Below are 17,694 nucleotides of genomic sequence, written 5' to 3' on the forward strand. Positions count from 1 at the left end.
AACAAAGCTTAATGGGAGATTCCTGAGGTTACAATTCTGTGATTGAGCCTCATCAAATGCTACATGAATAAATGTTTACACTACAGTTAAACAGTTTTTTATATAACGTTGGTAATTTTAAAAGAAATGTTTTTTTAGGTTGAGAATTTTATACTCATTAGTAGAGGAAAGCAATGTTTACTTAATTTTTGGCATATTATGAGGTTGAAAGAGTTTTTACTTATTTCTATGATAATTTATATGCCTCAATAATGGTGTGTACATATATGTTCAAGACAAATTTTGTAGGCTTGAACAGGTGCTCTCTGTAATTGTAAATATATGTATGTATATGTACTTAGTACTCGAAAAGCATCCGACCTGATCTAAACTGACATGAACTGATCTGAAGTTTTTTCCCCAGATTTTTCCCCTAGACTTTTTCCCCAGACTTTTTTCCGTACTTTGACCATAATCAACTGTACTGCAAATTAAGTGGATTATATTAATTTCATTCTAAAAATGTTTTGAATAAACACATCAATTAAAATGTTTTTTAGAATCTTTTCTTTTAAGCAGATAATAAAATTGCAACCTCTTGCTTGGAACTTAATTTTTATGTTATTTCGAATTTTACGTAACAAGTTAATTTTCTTGTTCACTGTACATTGAACAAAAAATAATTTTCATCTCCAAAGATTTTCTAAAAAATTAACCAAATTTTCATTATTTTTAGAACTATGTACTTTCGACATGTCGTTGAAGAACATATAAAATACAATTTAATAAAGACATATTTGCCAGTAGATTTGTGATTGTTCCGAAAAAATTGTTTTTTTGTTTTGTTTTTAGTATTTTAGGTACATGAAAATAGCAACTGCTCAATGTAAAGCAAGAAGAGCGCCAGAAGAAAGGGCCCTAGCTGGCGAGACCCAGCCAGGACAAAAGAAGGTCCCACGAAGCGCCTACACCGGCCGCATTTGTGATCGGGGTAGACGACGGATGGGGCCCACCTACAGAGGCTGTCCAGGCCTACACGAGATGTGGCAGGATAAAGAGGGATAATCCCCCTCGATCCCAAATTATTGAGGCCAATTTCTAGCCATGGAATAATGGCGCACGCTCAATGTAAATCACTGTAAAATAGATTACAAAGCATTTTTTAACTATATAGAATACGATTAACGCTACTATATCACTAATAATTTTCCGCTTACAAAGGGTGGTTACATCACTGTCCCGCTGACAAAGGCAAATGTTCGCTTGTTAAAAACTATCGTCCAGAATACACAGCAAAAAGGATCACAGGACGCCACTGGTGTTGCCCATAAAATATACAGAATATACGAAATCATTGTCATATACCCATTAATTTGAAGCTAAGAAATATTATTTTAAAACGGAGATAAGAAATTTTAATGTTTTCTGATTCAACATTACTAACAATCCGCGACTAAAACTAAGACGTTTGAACTACTTCATCAGAAAAAAATAAGTTATGTTACAAAGTGACAAAATTTGAGATACGAAGGTTTCAAGTAATGCTGTTTAATGCTATGTAGCCAGATTTTTTAGTAAAGAAATTCCTAAATAAATTTGCCAAAAAATCACATAAAAAAACATAGCAGGCCATGGTTTACTATTTGAGTTGGTTCAAGAAGTACAAGGGGAAATCCAATATAAACCAGAATTTTTTTCCCAACTCTCGTGAGGTAATCTAATCACCTCAGCCTCTCATTATTAGTTGGGTGGGGGTGTTAGGACAAGAAGAGACTACTTAATCAATTCCTCAATGAATTTTGTTATCAGTAGCACCATATCAGAGTAGAATTAAGTTTTTAATGCTACAAAATGTAAGACCTTCTGAAATTTTACAAAGGTTGATGAAACTGTTTGGTGAAAAGAGGATACAGAAAACCCAAGTGTATGACTGGTACAAGAAATTTTACCCTGTGGCCGGGAAACAGTAGAAAAGTGTTATTTCTGCCGACCTCAGAGCATGGAAACAAACATTGATGCATTTCACGAGCTTATTGATAGTGATAGGCACCTGACGAATCTCTGAAATCATTTTGGAGGTTGAAATATCGTTCAGAAATGCACCAAAGATTATTACAGATAATTTAGGTTTGCGGAAAGTGGGTTCCTTGCTCAATGATACTCGCAGAGCAATAAACCAATTTTGGAACTTGTGAAAGGATTTTGGCACGATCTCAGGCAGATGAAGAAGAATTTTGGCATATTGTTGCCTGTGACGAAGCATGGGTTACTCTTCTGAATCGAATAGGGAGAGAACAGAGTTTAGAAAACTCAAACAGAGCACCGCAAAGGTGAAAACAAGGCTTTCTGCTGATTTTTTAATAGATTTTTTCCATTGAACAAAAACAAGCACAAAATGAATACTATTTTTGAAATTTTTACTTTAAAAAAATTTAAATTTTCAGCATTAGTAAAATGTTGGCAAAATTAGATTTTTTAAAAGTTTTGACATCCTTCAGACTGAAAAAGAGCAAAGTTTTAATAAGGAATATTTAGTTGAACCACCCTCAGGTATTTCCCTTTAAACTGCGTCCCATTTCTAATGCAACACCCTGTATATTTCGATTCACTTCAACTTACTCACACATTGATCTACTCTAAGTAACGTATGTACAAACATTTACATTCGTTCACAAAATCTTTCAATTCCACGATTTTCAACTCTTACTCTTTACTATTTACACTTCAATCGCCTACCGCACAAGTTACCACATACATTGAAACGCTTTACATCTCCCGCGTTTATATTCACACTTCGAAATTCAATGAAGAGCGCAAATATTACCCAATATTAGAACTATCCATCAAAATCCACTCCATCTGTTAGCTCTCCTCAAGAGTCCCGTGGGTCCTTAAATGCTTATTAAAATCGTTTAATCTGTTAAATTTCTTATTGCATACGTTGCAACTGTACTGTTTGTCATTCATATGCGAGGAGATGTGTTCTTTCAGTTCGGTGTTGGTAACGAAACTACTGTCGCACTGAGTACAATGGAAAATCTTCTCGTTGTTGTGGCGTTTCATGTGTATGGCCAGGCAACTGGACTGGGCGAAGCCTTTGCTGCAAATGTTACAAACGTAAGGTCGTTCGCCCGTGTGGGACCTCCTGTGGACTATTAGGGTACTTGAACCATTGAAACCTAAAAAATTTTTAACCATTCTATAGCTGAATATACACGAGCAGTTTTATCGACCGATTTGAATTGCGTAAATTGTAAAGACAAAGGCTGGTTTGGGTCACCAAGAAAAATTGTAAAATACCAAAATTTTGGCGGATAAATTGCTGCCAAATAATTTGGAGCGATTATTTTGTCACGTACACTAACACAGTGATTAAACGGCAGCTAAATCTGTCGTGAATTATCGGGCGATATTTTGTAGAGCGTCATCAGCGTATTAGTACATGTTGGAGGAAATATCTGCACGATATGTGAAATCGGTTAATTTCTGTCTTGAGTTCAGAATATACTACAAATTCAAATATGGCATCAAAAGAATTTATTAGTGGTCTGATCGATTTATATCGTAATCACCCGTGTTTATGGAAAACAACCTCACAAGAGTATACAAATAAAAATATTAAAAACGAGAGTTATAAGGAATTAGTGGCGTATTGTATTCTTTCCACAATAACCGTGTTTGAACCCACTTTGTTCGCTTTTTATTTCTTTTAACGTTTAATCGTTTAAAGTCGTTTTGGTTCATGTTTTTGTCTCTGATTTTTTGGACTTCCGAAAGATCAACGATGACAGAATAATCTTACCAAATTTAGAGATAAATCTTTGTCAATGACACAGACGTAACGAATAACAGTCAGATAAACTTTATACCATAATTCGATTCAATAAAACTTCGCATTAGTGTCCTCACTAAGATTTGTCTGAAAGATTTTTCTTAACGACTTATATAACGATTTTTTTGTACAATTTATCGCTCCAGTAAGTCTTTGCGCGTGTATTCAGCTTATTACTAACTAAATGATGCTCGCAAACTGTCTCTACCTGTTAAGTTTTTAAGACATTTTAAAAAATGGCATGAGTTTTATTATTTTTATAAACATTTAAATCTTTAAACGTTTCATTTCAACAAGAAGGACATAGATTTTTGTTCCAAGATTGTACATAGTTCTGAGAAACCATCATCGTTTCTTTTGCAACTTTCTTATTTCTTATAGCGCCACGTTGAATTGTGTGGTGAACGAAAAAGCTTACTAAGTTTTCCAATGGTGTATCATAAGTACAAAAAATTCAATAAACTGTCGAAAAAACGTAAGAAAAAAAACTGGAAAAAATTGTCTGTAAGAAATTGAGTACATATTGCACAATAAAGCCTTGAATTTATAAATAAAACCCTCAAAATTAATTCACACTCCTAGCATAAATAATATTGTATAATAAAAATTACCTTTATTGCAAATATCGCAGATATGAGACTTCTCCCCGGTGTGAGTGCGCATATGTTTAGTCAACTCGTTCGACTGGCAAAAAGCTTTTTGGCAAACGCAACACACATAAGGCCTCTCTCCAGTATGCGTTCTTATGTGAGCTATCAAGTTTGAACTGGTAGAAAACGCTCTCGGACATATATGGCATTTATGCGGTTTTTCACCTAAAAATATTTAATTGGGAACCGTAATATAAGGTGCGAGATAAGGAACGTTTTATTGTGTACTTACCCGTATGCGTCCGCATATGTTTTTCCAAATCCTGTGCCTGACGGCAACCTTTATCGCACACTGTACATCGAAATGGTCTCTCATCGGTGTGCATCCTCAAGTGAATTTTAAAATTGCCGCTATGCGAGAACGCCTTATTGCACACTTTACACTTGTAAGGCATGTCAGTCGAGTGAGTTTTCATGTGTCTACTCAGTTTCGTGGCAGTTCCAAATATTTTATTGCACGTTGGACATTGTTTACCTTCGTTTCCTTTGAGGTCTTTCTTACCATTTAGTTTGGTAAATTTCTTTTTGTCCTTCTCATCCGAGGTCATCACGGGGGGTAGCGTTTGCTGCATTATTGGTTGTAAAGTTGGCATTTGGGGTTGCGGAGGCATCTAATAAAAATTATAGTAATTTAAAACACATTTTTTTAATAATAAAAAGCAGGGCAATCACTCACTTGCATTTGAGGTACAACCTGGTTATGTAACATATTCGTAGCCTGCATCGGTTGTAGAGGCATAGTATACGTTCCGTTATAAACTTGCACTTGACTAACGCTTTGTATGTTATAACCCAATTGTAAGTGGTTTTGTTGGATATTATAATTGATTTGACTAAGAGGAGGTTGATTTTGCGATACAGGTATAAAAGTGTTTTGATCCTGGGGCAGCGGTTCTAACATCGGAGGACATTCTATATAAACACAATTGTTCTGTTGCGTAGCTTGTGCAAGTTGTTCCGTAATGCCTAAAGAATCCAGTTTATCCATTTGTTGAGGTTCGGAAATTTGTTGCATTTCTTGCTGCTGCTGCTGCTGAATACCTTCCTGTTCTTCTTCACTGGGCATACTAGCCACAATTTGCCGTAGCTTAGCATCTGATTTTTCGCACTGTTTTTTAAACTGGAAAGAGATGTGCAATTTCGCAGAGCATTTATTGCAAATCTGAGCAGGTAATCCGTCGTTCTGCCAAACCTTAAATGTGTTTCAGTAAATACATATTACGTCTAGTTTGTTTTTAAATTTACCTGAACTGAGGCGCAAGCCATCATTTTCTTTGATATATTTACTTTGAATATCGACATCATTATACCTCCATTTAGACAAATTCTACATATTTTATCAAAATCTAGTTCCATGGCTTAATCCAGTTTCTAAACTGAATTTAAGAAAATTTTCTTTTCTTTAGTTTCTTTGTATACATTAACCTACAAACATAAACAATACATTTTTAGAGATCTGTCAAAGTGTCAAAGAGCCAGTAGTACCAATATAAAAAAATTGGAAATATGAATAAAATTCTCATTGAAGTTGCAACTTTATTTATTGCAGCAACAGAGAATATTCGTTTTTATAGTAGTAAGTATTTTATTATCTTAATCATATCTTAATAATACTAACAAGCCATATTTTTGTTCGTTAAAATATTGCGTGTAAGAAGAATTCTATTAATTCCACTCTACAAATTCTTTCGTTCTGTATTGCTACTGCCATCTAGCATGTAATAGGTACCTTCGAATGGCAATGAAGGATGTCACTAGTAGCCATAAATTTTAAATTTAAACATAATTAGTTACTTTCATTTTATTTAGTGTTCTATGTGTATTTGGATTGAATAAATTATTCCTAATTTGTTAATAATTTCAAAATATACACAGTTTCCTTTAACATTAAAATTTAAGTTTCTGTCTTCTTTGAGGTAGTATGTATTTTGTTCCGTATTAAACTCTTTGGCATTTGTAGAAGTTTCTAATTGCTCCCAAAAGTAATACATTCAAAATGATCTCATAGTTTAAAATGAGTCCTCTTGTTTTTTATGTATAAAACAAATAATAAAATGAATTTATGTATTTGTATTAATGTACCGACGGACGCCAAAGACTAAAGCTCTGAAAAGCCATTAATAGATTGCTCAATTCATTAGCCTGCGTAAGGTAACTCGACAAGGTAGGCTAACCTAATAAACCTGACACCGGAGGGGTTGATTGAGGGCGCGAGGGCTGCATAGAACGTGTTTACGTATTATCAGGATTATTAACTGATTGGTGTCGGGTTTCGATTGATTCTACTCATTACCTGATTACCCGGCCGCATTGAAATTCTTCTTCCATGATGGAGTGGAGCAAACATCAAACGATTTTAATTTCGTTGCGATGGGAATTTATAGTTTATTACTCGGTGGCGGTTTTTTCTGGTCCCGCACGGCGGATAAAGCAAATAAATAGGGGTGGAGTTGAAACGTTATTGTTAATTGGCGGTGACTGTCGGGAGATACAGGGCGTGCTTGAAAAGTATTGTGTTGAAGAAAATGTCACCGTTAACTTAAAGGCAAAGCTTCTATAATGCATGGTTTCTGTTTAAAATGATTGTTGTTTAAAATTACAAAAAATAGAATACTTAATCCTTGATTAATGTTTTATTTTATAGCTTTTTCAATTGCAAATACAAATACGTATTTTTTTGTTACTTTTTATAAGCAATGGTCGGAAAAAAAATAAAATAACGAAATGTTTATTGAAACTATTTTGACGAGCTGAAGTTCACCCATTTACTCGTGAAACATCCTGGGCAAGTGTTTTGAGTAGTGATGGGAGATTTCGAGTGAAAAATCGAGTGGTACTCGATTATTGAGACCACTCGAGATATGTCGAGATGTTTACTCCCACCACTCGAGTGATTATTACCCTACGGTTGCACCCCAAAATGTTAGTGCATACTGCAAATAGTCACTGATTGCGTAACCTTTTTTTTTGGAATAAAATGAAAAAGTGGTTAGGTTTTGAAATGCGTGAGCTTTTTTTTTTTTTTTTTAGCTACGCTTATAAGTAATATATGACTAATTCAAACATATTTGTGCGCCGCTGGGATGAAAACGACCAATATCTCGTATCTCGAGTGATCACTCGATTATTAGAAGTACTCGATTACCGATAACTCGATTATTAAAATTGGTCGATTATGCCCATCACTAGTTTTGAGGGCTTAGATACACTCTCCTCATGATTTAGCGTGGTAATTCAAAAATGAATCGGCCGTTTGAGTGGCGTGTGCTGCGGGTGGTTCCTGTCTTAATCCCATTTAGGTGGGGCGGCCCAATTTAAATATCTCATTAACCAGATTGCCGGTGTATGTATCTGGCATGCCCATCACATGTTACGAGGGGGCCCTAAGCTGCGGTCACGTGTGCTAATCACAGATTCATGGAAAAAACTGAGTTTTCAGATTTGATTAAATGAAACAAGGGCCACATACCAGGTTTACATCTCACAGTTATGAAGAATAATTCAGTACTTTTTTAAAAGATAATGAAAAATATTTAATTTTTATTTAGCGTTGGATGGTGTATTTTGTGAGAGTTTATGCATTTGAAAAATTTTTGTAGCAGCTGCAAAGACAAATATACAGGGTGATTCACAAACGGTGACCAAAAATGAAACCTCGTATTCTTTGGTGAATTTTAAGGGGAGTCTTTCGTATAAAGTTTGTATCTAGGACACTTCGCTAAAAAGATACAGGGTTTAAAGTTCAAAAAATATCTTTAATTTTTTTAATAATATAAAAACTAGTAAGTAATATAATTTGAAATTGGGCACATGTATTTATGTAAACGTTGTCCAAAATCTGAGGCCTCTTTCTAAAATGTAGTTGGACCAGTGGTGAAGATACAGTGGCATATTTTTCCAAATAAAATATGTAGTACGCCACTGCTTTACGGTAATAATCATGATATTTTCCGATTCGTCTTTCAATTTTCTTCTTGAAGACAAAAACATGAATTAGGTAAAACCGTTATTTATTTAAAGTTTGAGAAACAAAGAGAATTATAAGTATATTTTTTAATCTCTCGTACTTATTGTACACGCCAGAAAGATATTTTTGTTAGTTACTTAATTTTGATTAGTTACATAATTTTTCAGTAATATATTTTTTAACTATTATATTTGAGTCTCAAAATTACAATATATGACAGGTCTTAGAGGTCTATCTCTACTAATAACGGGTATGCCATAAACATGTCAAGACAGACATAAACTTATTTGCTTAGAAACTAACCTTATAATCTTACACAATGAGCTTTATGCCAAACTTTTTTACCCACATTCAGAGATCACTTTCTGTATCATTTAAATGCTGAAAGAGCGTTCTTTACAATAAGTAAAAATACACGGGGTACTCGTTTTTCGAGGCCTACCATCTTAAAAGATGTAAAATTGCTCAAATTAGGGATATGTTGCGGAATTTATTAGCGAATAAGTTACTCAAGAGAAACTTGGCATAGCTTTTTTTTATTTCGAAGAAATCGTCCAAAAACTGAACATTTTTATTTTTGTTTTAATTTTTTTAATCTAATTGTAAAACAGAAATAGTTGGAAAGTTGAAATAATTAAAAATACAATTATTACATTAAATAAATCCAGATATTCTTCAAGTTAATTGATATACCTTCTTTATGAGAAAGTTACATTCTATTTATCTATTTTATAAAAAAAATAAAAAATAAAATAAAAATTCTCAGTCACTTACTGTGGGTTATACAACTGTACCCAGTTAATTGTTTAAATTGTTATCTGAAGGTGAACATCATCAGAAAAGAAGAACAATCTTTTTTACAATTGTGTAGCATATAAAAATGAAATTTAAAAAGAAAAATTTCTTTTAAAATTTTTATTTCTTTTTTCGATATTTTACATTTTTTGATGAAAAAAATATGGATTTTTTGCGAAAAAAACTATCAAATTAAAAACATGGATAAAAGATGCATTTATTCTTTAATTGATTTTTAGCAAAAGTGACAATTTCAACCAGTCGGATCATAACTAAAATATATCGTAGCAGTTTGAGCTCTCAAGGGTTTTTTTAGGATACTTTGAGGTAAAAAAAATGAAAATATCCTGCCTATTTATCATTTGTAAAGTTATCTCAAGTTTAGCGAGAAGCCTTAAATACGAAATGTTTTACCTTTTTTTAATCATATTTCCTGTACCTACTGAAAAAAACATAAGAACGCCTTATAGAGGATATTTTGTAGTTTTCAAAACCCTGCTTAGATTTTCTGTACAATCATAAGTACCCGAGTATCAGCCAAAAAGGTCATTTTTGCTATGAACGACGCCAACTCAGTGACAATCATTGTATAAAACTCCCGAACAGCTCAAATTAAATAGAATGAAGAAAAAATATTAAAGGACGTGGACCTTTTGAAAGAGAAACAAAATATTGCGATGTTTCGCATTGTATTAGCTATGTCCTGTCCAAATTCGGTTAGTGCGCCTCTCTTGATTCCGAAAATTCAATATCTATGTATGATTTCAGTCACGTAAATTGAATAATTCCAAATATTTCGAATTTTCACCACCAAGAACGGGGGTAAGAACATTTTTAACAGTAGGTAAGGCGATGTTTCGCATTGTATTAGCTATGTCCTGTCCAAATTTGGTTAGTGCAACTCTTCCGGTTCGGGAAATTCAATACCTATGTAAGATTTCAGTCACGTAAATTGAATAATTCCAAATATTTCGAATTTTCACCACCAAGAACGGGGGTAAGAACATTTTTAACAGTAAGGCGATGTTTCGCATTGCGTTAGCTATGTCCTGTCCAATTTTTTTTTCCGCTGGAATTCTTATGATTTCTTAAAGGCGATAACAATTTGTGACTTTCCTGAAACTGAGATATCCTGAAACTAGAAACTTCAAGCTTCAATTTGCTTTTCTTTATTGCACTACGGCCAACCGAAGTTACAGCCTTTGAAAATAAAACAAAAATTTAAGTTTTTTTTATCCTTTCAATTTTGTAAATAGTTTATAAAATATATATTAAATTTACTTAACTTTAATGTGTCTAGGTTAACACTGCGTTCTCCTGCAACCTTCTGTTTGCCTATCCCTCGCACAAATCTCCTAAAAGCTTGCCCATTGTTTCAGGTATGTTTAAGCTATACAAAAATTGTACATCTTGTAGATGTTTTTAATTGTGCCATACACTACATTAAATTAAAGAAAACAAACTATATTTTGAGCATGACCTAAATTGACCGAATGTAAAAGTGTTATTCATACGTTGTTTGTAACGAGCGTTCAAATAAAAACGTGGTCAAGTTGGTTCTGAAAATTTGGACGTAGGGCGTAGCGTATAGCAAATGAACTTAAACGTCTATATCGCCGCTATCAATTTGAATATTTTCGTTTTAAAAAGCGTTTAAAATGGTGTTTTCTCAAGAACAAAAAGTGTTTATCATAGAGTCCTACTTTAGAAATGGACGCAAGATTGATGGAATATGGAAGTATTGTATTGAGAAATGTTTCATAGAATTTCAAAATCAATTTCCCGTCGTTGTTGAGTACAAAATTTTTCAAAGTGCAGTTCAGCGTTGTGTTAATGTTTTTCGTGAAATGGGCAGTATAATAAGAAAAGAAGGAAGCGGCCGACTTAAAAAGCTGACTGAAGAATTAAAAGAAAATGTCCAACAAATAATGGAAAATACGCCAAGAACTTCTGTACGTGTTTTATCACAAATGGTGGGAGTATCAGTCGGTACCTGCCACACAGTGTTAAAAAAAGATTTGCGTTTGTTCTCCTATCGTTTAACTTGTCAGCAAGAACTTGATGAAGTTGATTTTCCGCGACGGGCTGTATTTTGTGAATGGTTTTTAAACAACTACGGTGAACTTCATAATATCACCTTTTTTTCTGATGAAGCCTGGTTTCATTTAAGTGGTTACGTAAACTCACAGAATTCGAGAATGTGGTCTTCTGAAAAACCAGATAACTATTTTGTCGAGGGCCCTCTACACGCTCAAAAAATTGGAGTTTGGTGTGCTCTCAATCGAAGGAGGATTTATGGACCAATTTTTTTTAATGGTACTCTTACTGCGCAAAGGTATAGAGAAGAAATTATCGCTTTTTTTTGTTAACCAGCTGGAAGAAAACGAAATTACAAACTTTTATTTTCAAGAAGATGGCGCAAGGGCACATACGGCAGGCGAGACGATGAATATGTTGAGGGAAGTTTTCCAAAATCGACTAATAAGTCTCAATGCTGAACATGAATTTCCACCGAGGTCATGTGATATTACGCCGTGTTATTTCTTTTTGTGGCCTTACCTTAAAAACACTATTTTTGAACTGCCTATTCCTGATTTAAACCATCTGCAGGCTCGACTTATAGACAAGATTCGTGAAATTAACAATACCCCGAGCATCTTAGAAAATGTCTTTAATTCTTTGAGGAACAGGTGTGAAAAGTGCTTGGAACAAGGAGGGGGACACTTTCAGCAGCTACTTTAATTTATTGTTATAACAAGGAGGGGGACACTTTCCGCAGCTCCTTTAATTGTTTGTTATTGTTATCACGATTATTTTTTAAAATAAAGTTATATAGTCATTAACGTTATTGAAACAGACAGCTGCTATACAGCTCGTTGAGAAATGAGGTTAAGTTGGTCGCTATAAGCTACTCCCTACGTCCAATGTGTCAGAGCCAACTTCGACCACGTTTTTATTTGAACGCTCGTTATATTACTTATAACTCTACGTAAGTACTTTTTCTGTCTACTCCATGTTACTTGTCACATGTTTGTCTTATATTTATTATATAGGTTTAATTTAACATAAATAAATAAATAAATATATAATTTTAAGTAAAAACACACCATCATTCGGAAAAAGATTTTGATCCTTTTTTCCGAAAGAATATAAGAGAAAAATAGGGACCGACATTTGTGATCTACTGCTTGGTACATCTTGAGGCGGTTTTTAACAGAATTCCGTAAAGTCAAAACTGAATTCACTAACCTATTTTCAGGATTAAGCAGCTGCGTTGAAACGGGGAAACGGTGCCTACCAAAACAATAATCAGGATACAAAAATTCGCCCGAGTGACCCTCGCTAGTAAAAACAGAGTTTCACGAGGGTTTTCCGCCGGTGCGAGCCCGACCGCAGAGTCCACAAACCGGGCATTTGGGCAGAAGAGAGTTCACAGAGCGGGCGTTAAGCAAATATCCGGCGACTTCCGATGAGGCCCCAGCGAAGCTATAAGGGTCGCGCCCCGCACACTATAATTAACCTTTTTATTAGGCAACCCTTCAGGAAGAAGAAAATAATACGGCTCGTGTGTAATTGCTTATAGTGGGGTGGCGTTTGCTTCGTTCGCTAATTTAATGAAACACATTAGACTTTGCCGTTTCGTTCTAATTTTGCCGCGCGGAGTGTTATTGTACGCCTGGCGATTATGATTGTTTCGCATTATGCCGGTTCAGTTCTGCCAAGTTACCTATTTAAGCTCGCCGAGTCTGTTTGTTTTATTTGTATTTGCGGGCACCTAGCTGATAGGTTAACTCTTAATGTTGCTGCATGTAAGGTTAATTTTATTTGACTATTGTCGTATACCCAGTAAGCGCACGTACGTTAGAAAGACGTTTATAATGTCCCAACACCAATTGAGAAGAACGTCTCGTTTTTACGTACAAACAAAAATATCACGTTTCAGATAACGAAAGCATTTACGTAAACAATACAGAAAAAAGAAAAAATATCAAAGATAGAAATCATATTGTATGGCAATACGTGAAAAAGTGACAAACACGGCTAAGCCTTCGTAAAACATTTAACAGAATTTATTTAATTTTCTTTTTAACTACTAATAGGCAATCAGCAATTATACTTATATTTTTATCCACAATCACCTTATAATCGGACTTTTATCCACACATATGAACCATTTAAAGTGATACTTTATCCACTAGTGGAATACAGTAACTTTATTTCACTAGTAGAATAATGAAAAAATAGTAAACCTATAATAAATCAAATTTAATGTATTTACTTATTAACATTTATAGTAATAGACATTTCTTTTTTTGTTTAACTTTATTTAACTTCCTTTCCGTTAATAACAATCCTTGTAGCATTGTTGCCATCATTTTCGGAACGCATAACATCTGCCGAAGTTTGTGAAGAATTTGCACAAGTTACGAATGTCTCTTCTTGTAAGGAACAGCTATATTTTCCTTGGATTTTCCTTGTAATATCAAGTTTATTAGATGTAGACTCCTCAATATAACTTTCTGCTACAGAAGACCTCTTCCATCCACTATGCCGTTTGATAGTTGTAAGATCAGCACCTTTATTGGCTAATAAAGTTGTTGAAGTGATGCGCCTCACACAACGGCCAGTATATGCTTCTGGATTTGCAATATTCAGGAATGAAGCAACTATTGAGGATACCTTCGTCAATGTGATGATTCTAACAGGCTGAGAAGTATATTTTTGATTGATGTATCTTAAAAAGAACATGTCTTGTGTTAAGCGAATTGGGCGCAGAGAAATATATTTTCTGCATATTTCAACAGCATTCACGCAAAATCCTTCTTCATTAATTGCAAATTTTCTTGAAATGCCCGTCTTGGTGTCAGGTATTGAAACAGGTAGGTAGGTAACTGCCAATGTCCTGTACGTCACTAATTTTCAAATTTGTCAATTCGCAGGCACCAGAAAACCCCATTATTAGTGCAACCTAAATTAATTCAAAGTTCACTATACAGAATGATTCAGAACTTCTCCAAAAAAAAAAATTCTGGATGTACAGGGGACCCTTACAAATACAATTTTGTAAAGAAAAAATCGAAAAGGGCAGTTCGAAATTGATTCAAAAATACACTTCTGCACGGCACTGGAAACTGGTCCACTGTAAAACTTGACCTTGCACAATGCAACCGGCATGACGGTGTGATAAAAACAGACAAAAACTTTCGCAAAGAAAGAAATAAATAGAATTTTATAGCACCTATTTTATATCGGTAAATTCAAATGCTTTTGCCTTTATTAACTATTAATAAAATTAATTTGTGTTTTTAAATAATAAAATCATTGGACATACCCGATGTTACAACAACAATTGTTCAAAATTTTATCCACTAACGTGTAAACACATTTGGGTCCCTCTTACTCACTTTCTACGAACTAACACAAATGATGTCTTGCTTCACCATAACACAAATGCTTCACCATAATACAAATGTTGTCTTGCTTCACCATAAATTAAAACGATATCCATCAACTCTGAGTTGCTATACACGCAAACCATTTTTGACACTAACTACTAAAAAACTGTTGTAAACACCACAGATAACAGGTAAAAACTACCGCAACGACGGATTTCAGTATTAGGAGTCACATGGCTCTCCACACGTATTGCGAATGACGCTAGAGTCTACAGTTGTCCAGCTATGTAGTGGTTGAATGTACTATAACTTCAATAATTTTTTTCTCGGGAACTATAAGGATTTTACAAAAATTTTTTTACGTTATTTACTCCATTTCTCATGCCGCCCTGTATACCCTGTAACACCCCATAATAACATGTAAAAGGTAAAGAGATATTATCTGAATATTAAATATTCTTTATCGGAAGCCCCAGTAAAAAATTCTTCAATATGTGCTCTTTCCAATACTGCAGCTTTTTTTACTTTGTATCCTCTCGATTCACACTTGAAATAAGCAGTAAGTTTGTTATATTTTCCAATATCTATATTTTTCTAGACCTTTATAGTAGCCTTCAACATCGATTACTTCGACCACATAGATGAAATTACATATTTTTTCTTCAAATTTAATAAATATTGTCATTACTCTCCGTTTTTCCCTCTATTCGATAAATTCGGCGAACACTTTTTCGTAATGTTCCCTGAATTTCGCTTGCAATAAATGGAAAATTGCTTCGTGAGCTTCTTCAAGAACAGCCACAGGAACACAATTACTTTCTTGTATTTTTACCAAATTTAGATAGAACTGTTTACTAAATAAATGATAATAAACAAAGTACCATACCAGTAGGTTTAACAAAACGTACCATTGAGTACTAGTAAGAAATATCAAGTTGTGCGAATATTTTTTTTATTAAATTCCAATAATTCTCCACAAATATCATTGTGATGTGTGATTACGGATAAAACGTTGTATTGCATTCGTGTTTTAATTGATTTATCAAATCAATGTTGCTCTGCAGACTATAGATATATTTAACATAAGGGTCACACAGATTGATTCGTTGTGCTTTCGCTAAGCGACACTCATACGGCTTTTTAACGGGGCAGTGGAGGCTTGCCTCCGATGTTCTTCGTAAACGTTCAGAACAGGATCGGTTTCTGTTTAGATTTAAACTCTGCAGGATATACCGTTGCTCATTTGGTTGTGGGTAAATAAGAATAAATAGTGTTGACATGAATTAAATTTTTTTGCTATTAAATTTTATTCCCTACTATTATTATTTAATACATAATAGTGTAATGGACTGACTACCTTCTTAAATTATAGAAAATCAACATTTTTTGATAGAAGTATAATTCTCAACAGAAACTGTTTTGACGATATTGTTATCTAAAATTTTAATTTCTATTCGGAAACACTTTTCAATTATTTACATATTACCAAGTAATGGTACGCGCTTCAAATATTTGTGATAAAATTTAAATTTACCAGTTATTATTGCTTTATTTATGGTGTTTTGTACGTTGGTCTTGTTATTATTTAGTCAAAAAGTGTTAAAAATAAGAAACATGAAATTAATTTATAGAAAAAATTCAAATGTTTCACATGGCTACTTGACTTTTTTATTAAAATTATAATGATTAATCTTGGTTATTTATTATTAAATCCCCATAAATTATACATCGTTGTAAAGAGAATTTCCCATTTCTTCTTATGAGGTAAAAATTCAATATGGTGTCTATAAGAAAAACAAAAGTTAACTACCACCCAGCACGCATTTTTAGAGATGACTGACAGCAAAAATCGATTCCTCACATCATTTAATGTAAAAAAAATTGAAAAACAAGTAAAATACAACTATAAAAAGAAGCATAAAATCGGTTTTCTTCGAATATCTTCGGAACTGTTCGGAATTTTCTAAATTTAAAAACGGGTTCGTGATTGCCATACAATTCTGCACATTTTTGTTCGTTTAACAATTTCTGTAACTCTTAAAATAAGAAAGATACCTGTATAAGACAATTAAAAAGTTGTAACCCTGTATATAAATTTAATTAATTCCTTTATCTGCTTCATTTTTGGTCTCTGTCATTCCGTCGCTATCACTTTCATACTGTTAGTTTAAAAATGTATAACAACGGGCAATACTGATAAGCTCACAATAGTTTAAGTGCAGTTTCTCGACGATTTATTTCACTTTCACAAAAAGTATTTTCACATTAGTATTCTGGAGAAACGTACGTAAAAAGTGACCCCACACTTAAAGTAACATTCTCTGTGTTACCTTATCGCCTTTGTTTGTTTGAATTTGCCTATATTGTAAAATAATTTCACTCAAATTTCACTCAATTGTACTCAATAATGTATCAATCGATTGAGTGAAATTTTCACTCTATTAGTATGAGTACAACTGAGTGAAACTATTGCATCAGAAAAGAGTGAGTTTTACTCAAATCCAAATTACTGCTAACTATCATTTGAGTGAGTAAGTTTTGACTCTATTCTGAGTATATAAAACCAATTTAGAGTAGACTTTTTCTCTAATATGATTTAAATTTAACTATAATTGAATCATTTTTTACTCAGACTTAGTTTTTAATTAACTAAATATTGAGTGCAAAAATAAATCACTCATAAATTATTTTAATTAGTGTTGAAATTATATGTGTTATTATAGTGTTGAAATTAATTCACTTCGCGGTGCCTCCTCCTGTCCTAGCTGAGACCCGCTAGCAGGGACACGCCGCCGCCGGCTAAGGCCTGTTGCCTGGTGATCACGCTTTTCTGTAGGATCTAACGGGCCCCTATCAACTGTGGTCGAGATTACAGAAGCAATATGTAAGTGGTGCCATCTTCACGGCGCCATTCAAATTACTCGAAATTAATATACATTTGAACTCACTCAGTAATCAGGACGTTTACTCTGATTTAGGTACAAGTGCACCAAATACGAGTTTACGCGAAGAATTTATTTAAGGAGTAAATGAGTAAAATTCATATTGAGTGAAAATGTACTCAATAATTTCGCT

General features: G+C 33.7%; 1 protein-coding gene across 1 annotated transcript; it reads right to left on the bottom strand.

The window, feature by feature from the left end:
- Nucleotides 1-2,841: 2,841 nt before the first annotated feature.
- LOC108913470 (zinc finger protein 615-like) lies at nt 2,842-5,876 on the bottom strand. Its single transcript, XM_018719023.2, has 5 exons — nt 5,707-5,876; nt 5,138-5,653; nt 4,694-5,072; nt 4,423-4,626; nt 2,842-3,158 (listed from the first exon to the last, which is right to left on the bottom strand). Exons 1-5 carry the CDS (start codon nt 5,815-5,817, stop codon nt 2,842-2,844), a joined length of 1,527 nt encoding a protein of 508 aa, XP_018574539.1. The 5' UTR covers nt 5,818-5,876.
- Nucleotides 5,877-17,694: the final 11,818 nt, after the last annotated feature.

The sequence above is a fragment of the Anoplophora glabripennis genome, unplaced genomic scaffold, assembly GCF_000390285.2.
Source record: "Anoplophora glabripennis isolate ALB-LARVAE unplaced genomic scaffold, Agla_2.0 scaffold849, whole genome shotgun sequence".
NCBI classification, from domain to species: Eukaryota; Metazoa; Arthropoda; class Insecta; order Coleoptera; family Cerambycidae; genus Anoplophora; species Anoplophora glabripennis.

Excerpts from the sequence above, each read along its gene's own strand:
- LOC108913470 (XM_018719023.2), bottom strand. The coding sequence starts at position 5,817 with ATGGAACTAGATTTTGATAAAATATGTAGAATTTGTCTAAATGGAGGT. Across the intron at positions 5,654-5,706 it reads TGGCTTGCGCCTCAGTTCAG|GTTTGGCAGAACGACGGATT; the intron begins GTAAATTTAAAA and ends AACACATTTAAG. Across the intron at positions 3,159-4,422 it reads CTGCGATATTTGCAATAAAG|GTTTCAATGGTTCAAGTACC; the intron begins GTAATTTTTATT and ends AAAATTTTTTAG.